General features: G+C 31.1%; 1 protein-coding gene across 1 annotated transcript in view; it reads left to right on the forward strand.

The window, feature by feature from the left end:
- Positions 1-12,274, forward strand: part of LOC129226894 (chromosome transmission fidelity protein 18 homolog) — a 58,379-nt gene that overhangs the window by 38,254 nt on the left and 7,851 nt on the right. Inside the window, exons 13-18 of the mRNA XM_054861522.1 lie at positions 1,250-1,343; positions 1,968-2,066; positions 5,715-5,842; positions 6,215-6,326; positions 8,995-9,165; positions 11,206-11,355. Coding sequence (XP_054717497.1) covers positions 1,250-1,343; positions 1,968-2,066; positions 5,715-5,842; positions 6,215-6,326; positions 8,995-9,165; positions 11,206-11,355 — 754 coding nt within the window. The remainder of the gene's footprint in view (positions 1-1,249; positions 1,344-1,967; positions 2,067-5,714; positions 5,843-6,214; positions 6,327-8,994; positions 9,166-11,205; positions 11,356-12,274) is intronic.

Consider the following 12,274-nt stretch of genomic DNA (forward strand, 5'->3'; position numbering starts at 1 on the left):
TTTCAGTGCCAGGGATTAACCCATATTGCTCTGAAAGATTTTATACTACTGCCTAACAGCAACTCCAAGCAGCCTTTCAGCTGAGTGATGCATTAGCAATTGTTCAAATATTGCATTAGCTTTTACACTGAAAATTGTTTCATTCAAATTATTGTAGTAGAAAACAAGGGCGGCCATATAGGGGGGCAAGTGGGGACTCAAGCCCCCTCCTTAGAAATTAGAACTTCCTTACTTTTGGTACTTTTTTCTTTGTAAAAATGCAAAAACATTTCTTCGCCAACCATTAATGAATAAGTTATTAAAAATATCAAATTTTAACGACTCTATAATCTGTTCTGAAGTCTGTTTCCATGAGGGAAATATCCTGCTAAACCATAGGGGAAAATATGAGTCCACCCCCTTACAATTTTGCATATGGGTGCCCTTGTTAAAAATGTAAAGTTAAGTATAAAAATAGGCATATTAAGTATAAAGCGTATATTTTCAGCTGAAAATTGTATTTACAGTGCTGGTCAAATTATTAGACTAAGACTGTTTTAAAAGCAAATTCTTTATTGATTACATAACTATAGACACATTAACGAACAGTGAAATAATTATCTAACATTTAGTATGCAGTCCTTTGTTCTTGATGAGCATTTTAAATCTTTTTGGCATACTTTTCTCAAGGTTTACACCATTTCTTAACTTTTTAAAAAAAGAGGTAAAAAATTTATACTCACTAATATATATTCTCAAATACACATACTCACTAATTACCTAAAACTAACTTTAAATATAACAGAACACACTAATAAAAAGAACTAGTGAACTGTTTAAGCTGATTGAGGTTATGTTCCTGGTAGGTAGATAAACAAAGAACATAAACAAAGCAGACAGTGCTGCCACCTGCAAACATTAAATTGTGCTAAAATAACGTAATAATCGGCGTACAGTATGTACTGTACTTTAACAGTAAAATAAATAGTATTTTAGCACAAATAGTGTACAAAAAAAAAAAAAAAAAAACTCTTTAGTCTAACAATTTGGCCAGCACTGTCGTACCTTGTTTTGCAGAGCTCGCTCATAAACATATTTCTTGCAATATCAAGTAGTTAAATTTAAGTCAAAATACAGTTTTGCATTATCTGCAAAACCAATTGTCCAGTGTGTAAAAATTGTCTCACTTTTATCAAATTTCAGTATGTGTATTTCAAATGGTTGTGAAGTGTTGCTAATATGTATATTCTTTAATTCGACTTATGAATAGATATACTCCTGCTTTAAAGCCCCTTCGCCAGTTAGCCCTTGTGCTGAATTTTCCTCCTACAACTGCATCTCGTTTAACCAGCCGTCTAAATGAGGTAATAGAGTCATTCATTTGCAGATTTTTTAACTATTTGAGCTGTGACACATTAATAGTGATTGTATGAATTAGTTGTAAAAATTTATTTTATGCAATTGTCTAAATTAGTAAAGCACCCTGTACGAGTTTTACTGTGTATAAGATGTGTAGTATGTGTGTCAAGCAAGATTTATTTTTTTGATTGTTTATAAGTACTTTTATGTTATAGCTTGACTGCAGAGAGATGGCGGATGGCCTTGAAGCCAAAACGTCATTTGTAACATTTGTAATGGGTTGCTTGTTATTATTTTTAATTGATAGGATCAGTGCGAAAACACCTTTACTACTCTGCGCTTTCTGGCTGATTCTACTTATTATAAATGATATTTTCCCTTCAAGGTCATCCTCTATCTCTCCGTGGTGAAGCTTTTGTATGCATATTTCAACTGAAGTATCTTAACTGTAACTAAGATATATAAATCTAAATGTTCAGAGATTGCAAGCATGTATTGTATGGTCACATTTGCTTATTTTGAAATATAGTAACTATTAAGGGTGCAATTCATGTTGCAGTGCATATTTCTCAACATTAAATAATGAATGTATTTTGACATCGTGCAGTTATTTATATCTCTTCATTCAGATTGCCTTGAAAGAAGGATTGAGAGCAGAAATGTCTGCTTTAGCAAAACTCTGTGAAAAAGCAAGTAATGACATCAGGTCATGTTTATCAACCTTACAGGTAGATATTGACTTACCATATTTTGAAACACTTTATTTTTTTTCCTTTAAAATAAAATCGTTTTAATTTTGTGTACTATTCATTATTTGCAATCTGTTAGACATGCAGATAAATGAAAGAAAGATATCTAGTGTATTCTAAAAATATGCAGTTTTCATTTATTTAATTACAATATTTTCCGTACCCAGTCTTCTGAAGCTTTGTGCAAATACTTGAGATTTTCCTAATCTGCATCATTTAGTTATATGGTATATTTTGGATTAAATTAAGTAAAATAGAAAACAGTGTTTGCTTTATCTTTGTTATGTGTTATCCAGTAACATTTACTTTGTGTTTTCAACATATCACATATAATTTTTAGGGGGATGGGAGGGGGAGGGGAGAAATTTTTGAGTCTTTCCCTTTTGATTCATCTATTTTTTTTCTGACTTTGAATGAATTTTTTAGTTTTAGTTTTTGCTTACATTTAGTTTTGAACTACTGGTAGCTGTTCTATAACAGGTTCCTTCAACACTGTTTTGGTACAGTGGGCAAATTACTTCTAGAGCGTAAACAAACTTCAATTTGCTTAACGCATTAAAAAACAAGAGTACAGTAGAACCCCCATTATCCAAATGCATCGAGACTGGACCCTAAGGTGGTTCAAGAATACATGTAAAGAAAAGTTCCTCCTAGATAACAAGACACCCCTCAATATTTTTAGATTTGTGGATAGTAATGTACTGGAAGAATTTTAACTTCCTATTTCAACTGAAAGAGGGTGCTCAACCCCCTCCCCCAAACTCCATTAGTATGGGGAAAGGGGTGAAAAAAAGTACATTGAACTGAAAAAACAATGCTACGTATTATAATATACACTAGTAATATGCATATACATTGCAATAAAATAATTATTTACGAAGAAACAGCTGGGAAAATTAAATATTTCTAAATTTATGGCATTTTCTATGCTACGACTAATGTTAAATTAAGAGGTCATTGAGCACCGTCTTAAAATTTGTGTAAGAAGCTAAAAGTTTTACGGTCCCATGCTAATACCGTAATTTGTTTTACGGCATAATTTTAACATGTCTTTGAAACATACCTCCCCCCCTTCCCCCCACCGTTTGTACTTTTTCTGAGTCTCATATAACATGGTTTACTTTCAGGGCCCATGATAATAAAATTTTGTTGTTACACAAAACATCATTTTTTAGGAACCTATCTACTCTGTTACAGTGATGTTACCTGTATTACTGATTACAGCATTGCTTATATTCTGTACTAGCTGCATTGCCCGGCTTTGCCCGGTCTACCTCAAAAATAAAAGTTCTGTTAAGTGAGGCATGTTCAACAATCGAGCTTCAATTAGAGAAAAAAAATATTGTGAATTTCCGGTCAAAATAATCATTCTTAAAGAAAAAAGAACGGCTTAATCATGCTTTTTAATTTTTTCCCCAGTGATTTTACAGCCTTTTTTTTTGCAATTCAAAGGAAATGAATGAACCTTATGGGTATTTTTCATGGGCTTTTGAATGGCGCCAAAATCGAACTGGTCAGATAATTATTTCGGGTAGAAAAAGCCATTCAACGCCATTTTCTGGTCTTAGTAAGTCTGAAAAAATAGGGGGTGTCTTGGACTGTAGTCAAAAAAAAAATGGTTTTTTGAACCACACTACTGAACCCCTTTCAATAATCAAAAATTCGAAGGGTTCTCCCCCCCCCCAAAAAAAGGTCTTTTTTAATTAGTTACTGTAGGTATACTAAAAATTAGAAAAAAATCTAATTTTTCAGTTTTTTCTGGAAAAAAAAGGTCTGTTTAAATTATTACTGTATGTATGCTAAAAATAAGATAAAAAGCTTTTAATTAATCAAATGAAAAATCAATACTTTTACATGTTAAGCCTACTTACCAGTGCTGTACATTAAAATAGTATTTATGTACTACCTGAAACTTTCTTGCTCAGTATCTCAATAAGTATCAACTGTCTGACTAGCTTAGCGGAGAGAATAGCTCATCAACAGAATCATTATTTTAGGAATCACAGTGCGTTTTCTTCTTCATTTTTTTTCTTTTGAAGTTCTGAAAGCGATCTGGATAATCAGAGATTCAGATAGTTGGAGATCAGATTAATTGGAGTTCTACCGTACCTGCAAATTGTATCTGAAGTTAGAAATCAAATTAATGCAAAGCATAGTAACACTTTTGAAGAATGCGAAATAACTGCAAGACATTCACGCTGCAAAATTACATTAAAGGCTAAGCTTAGGTTAATTAATGCCTTGAATGATTTTTCATAAATGCAGAGGCAGACTCTTCAGCACAAGTTCAAAAGGGAGGTGCAAATTTTGTATTTTTCCAAGCCATTTACAATATTCTTGTAAGCACCAGCAAACAAAATGCAATGATGATTTTTTTTTTTTTCAATGCAAACATGCAAAATATTTGAATGAAGAGGAAGGCTTAGCAAGAGAAGCAGATATTGTTCATCTTGAAAAATGTTCATGTTCGACTGAAACAAATATTGATAATGAAAAAATTTATTAATATAAGGCTTTTTTATATGAAAATATTTTTTTCTTTCATTTTAAGTGAGTGTATAAATCTTTTACTGTTTGATATACGTTTCATTGTGTTTCATACTTTTCAATGAGTTTTATATTTACTAGTTTGTGTTACAGTTTTCACTGTGTTATAAAAAGTAAGTTGCTTTTATTAAGCAATAAAAATTTTTAACTACTAAACTTAAAAATTTTAATATGTCTTTGAAACATACCTCCCCCCCTTCCCCCCACCGTTTGTACTTTTTCTGAGTCTCATATAACATGGTTTACTTTCAGGGCCCATGATAATAAAATTTTGTTGTTACACAAAACATCATTTTTTAGGAACCTATCTACTCTGTTACAGTGATGTTACCTGTATTACTGATTACAGCATTGCTTATATTCTGTACTAGCTGCATTGCCCGGCTTTGCCCGGTCTACCTCAAAAATAAAAGTTCTGTTAAGTGAGGCATGTTCAACAATCGGGCTTCAATTAGAGAAAAAAAATATTGTGAATTTCCGGTCAAAATAATCATTCTTAAAGAAAAAAGAACGGCTTAATCATGCTTTTTAATTTTTTCCCCAGTGATTTTACAGCCTTTTTTTTTGCAATTCAAAGGAAATGAATGAACCTTATGGGTATTTTTCATGGGCTTTTGAATGGCGCCAAAATCGAACTGGTCAGATAATTATTTCGGATAGAAAAAGCCATTAAACGCCATTTTCTGGTCTTAAAATTAAAATTCGAACGTCTCGGTACTTTTTTGGCGTTTGAAAACCCTCCTACGTTTTTTCTCGGGTGCCCAAGTACCATCCTGCCAAATTTGGTTCAGATTCGACGTAAACTGGATTTGTAGAAAGAACATAAATATATATACATATATATATATATATATATATATACACACACATATATTCTCTGTTTTATTTATATAGATGAGATATTTCATTTCAATGTGAAATTAAATTATTGAAGCAGTTCTGAGTACAAACATGTTCAATAATTTTATGAGAAAAATTTGTTTTAAAAATATGCCCTGTAAAATTGTCCATTTCATACTTTGAAAACATTCACACTCCATGTTTGACTTGATTTATGTTTTCTTTATGTCTTTTTCAAAGTTCATCTATCGATTGAAGAAGGAATTAAGAGTTGCAGATTTAGAAGGGATTCAGATTGGACAAAAAGATATTCAAAAGAGCTTGTTTGCTGTTTGGTTGGATATATTTTACTGTGCAGAAAAAAAGTCGTAAGTCATTGTGTTAATGATTTTTTCTAAAATATCTTAGAGATATGATAAAATGTATGATATTGTATAAGCTATTAGAGAAACTTAAAAAGTTAATGTTGGGTTTTTTAAGGACATTCTTTCTTAAAATTAAAACTTAGATATCTAATCTAGAAATCTGAATGTTTTCTAAAGTATAATTTGAAAATGTAAAATTGTTTCTTTCTCTATTACATAGTTAACAAAATGTGTGATGTTTTTCAAACTTTGAGAGACACTTAAAAAGTTAATGTTTGAATTTTGAAGATTCAAAAATATTCAAACTTAAATTTATGGAAATTTAAATTTTTTCTAAAATATTGTTTAAAATTGTATATTTTTTCTTTTTTACAGATTTAATAAAATGTACAATGTCATTCAAGCTTTTGGAGATGCTGAAAAAGTTAATGTTGGAATTTTTGAGAACTATCTAAACATAAAACTGAGACATAGATCTCTAGAAAGTGTAAGATATCTATCGCTCTTTCTCCTTAAATGTAATCTGTATATTTTTCGAATATTTGCTTGATTTTTAATGCTTAAATAATGTTAAATTTTCTGCTAGTGTATGATTACTAACTAAATTATGTTAATTTAGCCAGAAATAAATATTAATCTATAAAAAGTGGCCATAAAGTTTCTTATTTTTTTCTATCTCTATTAGTATTCATGTTGGAGACCATCAACACTTTGAACATTTCAAGAGATTATTGTTGCACACTGTTTTAGGAATGTACATCTTTTTAAGTTATTTAAAAATATATATTTGATTTACTGCTGACATTGGTTGTTTTAGCTATAAATAAAAATACTGATCATTGAAAAAAAACCAAAGATTATAATATTTACCATATTTTCTTGCTTATTATCCGCAGATTATCTGTTAAAAAAGTTTAAATTAATGAGGTGCGGGTTATACACATTGGTTCTCAATTTTCAGCAGGATTCACCTAATCAAGAAAGTTTCCTTGGCCTGTATGGTTGTTTATTTTACATAGCTTGAAATTTTTCTCTGACGTGATTCAGGCTGTGTAAAATAAACAACCATACAGTCATAGTAGGCGCAGTCTCCATTTGCACTAGACTAGACCATTTTCTCCTTTTTCTAACTCTGTCTTTAAGTTATTAGCAAACTGTTATTGCGATTTCAAGAAATCATTATTTTTTAGATTAACTGTGATTATACCTTAATTCTTCTTTACGTTTTTAATTTAGTTGCTAAAATTGTACTTTAAATCAAAACAACTTCGTTTTTTTATATATTATCCACGGATAATACAACACTGCAGATTATACAAAGATTTTTATTTCTTCTAACTGATTTAATGACTTGGGGATTATAGGCCATCACGGATAATATGCAGGAAAATATGATCACTATAGCTCAATAGTAGGGTGCTTCACCAGATTAGTTGTAGTTGCATCAAAAAGTCTTCTATTTGGTGGGATTAATTTATATTATTAACTAAATCTGGCCAAAATTTAATATTGGTTGTTCTGTCCTCAAAGTACAGATATATTATTATGAATGTTTTTCTCTTTTTTTCTAAATTCTAAAAGAAAATCTTATTTTCACATATTCTTGTACAGTATCAAATAAATATGACCTTCTCCCCCCCCCCTTTTATTCAGAGTACATTTATGTACTTTTCCTCTGAAGAAGTTGGGAGGGGGAGGGAGGAACTACTTGACAGAAAAATGAAATTATATTTTTAAACTTTGGCTTCTATTTTATTATTAAAATCACTGTTTCAGAAAGTTAGTTCTTCCTGACTTTAAAACTTTAATGGACTTTGACCTTTTTTGTATCACATTTGTAGCAAAGTGAATTTTCATTGTGTACTGAGCCATATCTATAAAATTACTTTTTTTGATAATTACTTCTTAATGTGCTTAGCAGGAATTCATACCTTATAAACAAAATAGTGGATACAACTGTGCATTATAATTTAAGTAACAGTTTCATAACTATTTTCTTAACTAATTATTGTTTTTAATGTTCTTTTTAATTACCAAAATTAATTTCACAATTCCCTGCAACCATGTTTGAAGACAAAGTTTTCACTTTGATTTCAGTGTAAAATTACCTTGGGGTGTTCATTTTGACCCCTGAAAAGAAATCTGCATAGCTCCTTACATAATGGTATACATTTGTGAAAATTAGTTTAAAATAAATGTATTTATAATAAATGCAGTATATTTAAAAGATTTAGTAATCTGATGGATGCATAATGAATTATTTAAAGAAGGTTTAAAATAAACTTCAAATAACCAGCACTGTTTCAGATGCATTTCAGAAACTAGAAAACTAATGCTCTTTTTTAAATGCAAAGACATTATGAATGCCTAAAGTTCTTGCAATGATATGTTCTAAGAGGCATTTTTTCGTTTGTGCTCTGCTTCAGCATCAGTAAATGTATTTTCATTCTTTTATTTCTCAAAAGGGTCTAAATGACACCTGCCCACACTTTTAGGTATCACCCTTTAATTTGAGTTAAAAAAAAATAATTTGAACTTTGACATCTTGAATTCAAATTATGTTTTCACAATCACGAGTGTGTGTGTATATGTAGGTGTGTGTGTGGGAGGGGGGGGGGGCATGCTTGTTTCTGTGTGGGGGTATTCGTATGTGTGGGGGGTATCCGTATGTGTCTAGGCATGTGTATGTGTGTTTGTGTGGGGGATATGTATGTTTGTGTGTAGTTGTGTGTATGTGTTTGTATGTGTAGGTGTCTGTATGTATGCATGTGTGTGTGTGTAGGTGTATGTGCAAGTGTAGGCAAGTAAGTGACGCAACCTGGAGACGGTTTTCGCTAGAGTAGCAGCATCGTGAGGCGGCCGGTCTACGGTGGTGCTGCTTAGGGAGGTGGGGGGAAAATAAAATCATAGGAATTCGAAACTGTCAAGTAAGAACAATAAGCAATCGTGATTGCTCAAAAAATACTATCTTCTTAGAAACTTCATGTTATTACACAGCATGATGATTTAGGAAAAGTCGAGGGAGGATTAAGCATTTTATGGAAATACAGAGGAGCAGTTAGCTAAAAAAAGTTCTTGGGGTCAAAATGACCCCTCTGTAATTTTAATGTTAATCTTAATCCTGTACGTGTTTAAAATTTATGCTTCTTTGTTAGGTTGCAAGTGGAGTTGAGTGGCTTTGCTTTGGTGATATCATTCAACAACAAATAGCTCAACGACAGTTATTCTTTCTGATGCCATATCTTCCATATCCTGCTGTTGCATTTCATTTGTTCAACTCTTCCCCATCATACCCACAGATTTCATTTCCATCTGCTTATTATGAAGTAAGATAGTTATTGTGATTATTGTTGCATCATGGTTCTCATTGCTCATGCTTTTTTCAAATTATTAAAATACATTGAGCGTAAAATGCAGATATGCCCACAGTTTATGTTTGGTTCAAAGTGTGAAAAACTGGTGACCAAAAAAAAAAAAGGACTTAAAATGATGAGCAATAATAGTATTTCTTTATTTCAATTAGAACTAAAATTGAGGTTACAGAAACTGGTGTTAAAAAATAAAACAAAAACAATTGAATTAGAGGAGACCAGGGTAAGTGTGCGAATGTTAAATAATTTTCTCGTTTTTGGTTTAACAGCCCTGAGTGAGCTGTCATGTAACCCCATAGGTGCCTCACTACAGTCAGTGCATTTTCAGTGAAATCTGCCAAACCAAACGTGTTGCACGAGAGAAAGTTGTTTTTTCACAATGTTAAGTATTTTTTTTTCATTCTTAGTTATTTTCTTATAAATCATATAATAGTAGAGTAATTTTCCAAAACTTATTAATATTGATTAGCCAATGTTTCTACGCAACAAATGACGTCTTATTCGGATTATTTAATGAAACCATTTTCAATCCAGTGTAACTTGATTTCAATACGATGACTTGGGGCTTATAAGCAAACTTTTTTCGGGGTAAGTTTCAGCATTTACTTCTAAAATCAGTTTAATCTTTTATATGGTGTAACATGCTAAATTTCAAAGCAATTACAATACTAATTTCGCTTGTTTTCATTCATTGGTAAGTTTCACTTGCTTATTTAAAGCATCATTTAGGCTTTATGTGAAATATTCAGAGACTATTATGAGTTTTTCTCAATTTGCTAACCTACCCCATACGGCTCGCCAACTTACCCTGTGATGGGGCAAGTGTGCAAACTCTGCGAAGGTTCACAAAAAATTATGCAAAAAAATAGACAAATCATAGTATTGTCAAAATAGAAATAAGACTTTATTGCTGATACCATACATATTATCCAAGCAATAAAAGAAAATTTTTCTATTTTATTTACAACCTTTAAAAGAATAATGTTTACAAACTTCACCAACTATCCCCGGTCTCCCCTATATTTGTCTCATTCAGTTCTTTCTTAAAATACTAAGAAATAATAAATTAGAAACATTGTACAAAAATGATGTTACTTAATTTTTATTTTAAAAATTTAAGTAGTACAGATTAAATAAATACAATTGATTGTATTTATCTATCTTTTTGCAGAATTCAAAATTGGCATTTTCTTAATTCAAGACATCATCAACAATTTATGGAATTTGTGTGTAGTGAGCTGCTGCGAAGCATTCTGACATGCTGCTTTCAGCTGCAACGAGCATTGTATCACCTTATTTGTGTGCAGTGTTCTGAGGATCATGTTGAACAACTATTATAGCAGGAAAAAATAAAATCGGCTTGCTGTTGTCCCTTTTCTTGTGTTTTGGGTGGTCAGAGACCCCCTACCAGTTACATTTTTTGCTGCTAAAAAAAAAAAACATTTTTGCAAACTGGACTTCTTTACAATGGTTTATGAATGTTTCAAGTTTGAATGAACTTTTGGCTAACGCTGTATGCTATAAAGTTGATTCTGCATTCTATTTCAAGAAACTAATGTATAGTATTTGACAATTTTTATGATTTTAATGTAAATAAAATGCCCATATATATTATTTTTTATATTATGTTTAACTAGTGATGTTCCCATTAATTTTTCTGAGAGTATACTCCCAGTAATCCATTACGCTCAATATGTGTATGCAATCATATAAATAATGTATAATAATATGAAAATTTTTTTTGAAGCTTGAGATGTACGCTAGTACAGTATAGTAGTGTTGAGGGTATACGCTATATATCTAAAACATGTTTGAGAATATAACGGCATATATGGAGTATATAGGGAACACCCCTGTGTGTAACTCTACTATTTAAGATTATTTTAATAAAATTTTTATAACTTTATTTCTTTGTTTAGTTTTAGTTTTGAATAGCTGTGTATTTTTTAAAGACTATATTTGTTGCTTTTTATAAATAATGTTTTTCTATTACAGAATAAGGCTAAAATTTCCCAGTCAGCAAATACTCTAACCAGCATGATCAAGGATATGGTGTCGTCTCTTAAAACTTTCTTAAATCCTAGTCTTCTAATTCTTGACATATTTCCATTCCTGTTGGAAATCATTAAACCATCTCTTAGACCCGTAAGTTATGTTTTGATTTTAAAATTAATAAATTCAGTATGGTTCTAAATTTATGAATATGAATTACTATTAGCCAATAGGGAAGTGAACTTTTCAAACAAAATGTTTTTAAATAAACTTGAATTAATAATACCAATTTTATAAACCATTGAAAACCAATTGATTTATTCAATTATTATTTCACTGCAGGAAGAACTAGAAAAATCAAATGTCTAAATGATTGTCAACAATTCAGTTCAGTATGAAAGCTCACTTTTCATAGTATAATTAATAAAATATGACCAGTGTATGGTGGGCACCACGATGTGAGAACCATAGACGGCTAGTATACCAAAAAAGTGGGGGGGGGGGGGGTCAAAAGAAGTGTGTGGGGTTAGGAGGCGTGGCCTCAAAAGCTGAGGTTTTTTTTGTTGTAAAATTGAGTTATATTAAGGGCTTTTAACATTACTGGTTATGACACCTATAAAATATGTGGAATATGGCCTCAAAATGTTGGATGGCCACTGTAGACTTTCCTTTTCTAATTCAAAGTTTCATTTTTATGAAATAAAATAAGAAAAGTCCATTTATTTTGGAAATTTCAGTTTTTACTTTCATGAAATAAATCAATCCACCCTATAAAAACTCATTGTTATATCGATCATTTGTTTTCAACTCTTAAAAGTGAGGAGGCAAGGCCCCTTTACTTTTGAAAGTGAGTGAACAGTTGCCCGCCTTGCCCCTCGTATGAGCCGCCTATGGTGAGAACCCCAATGTCAATATTGATTGATTGTAAAAATTTCAAATTCATCAACATTTAATTTTTTTAAAATAAAGTATTTCATTGTATACTTTATATTTCAAAACTATCTACCATGGTGATTCCATTTCTCTTAATTTGCTTGTTCCATGAAAGCTGAATCGTATCTTTGAAGCATTT

The sequence above is a fragment of the Uloborus diversus genome, chromosome 7 (assembly GCF_026930045.1).
Source record: "Uloborus diversus isolate 005 chromosome 7, Udiv.v.3.1, whole genome shotgun sequence".
NCBI classification, from domain to species: domain Eukaryota; kingdom Metazoa; phylum Arthropoda; class Arachnida; order Araneae; family Uloboridae; genus Uloborus; species Uloborus diversus.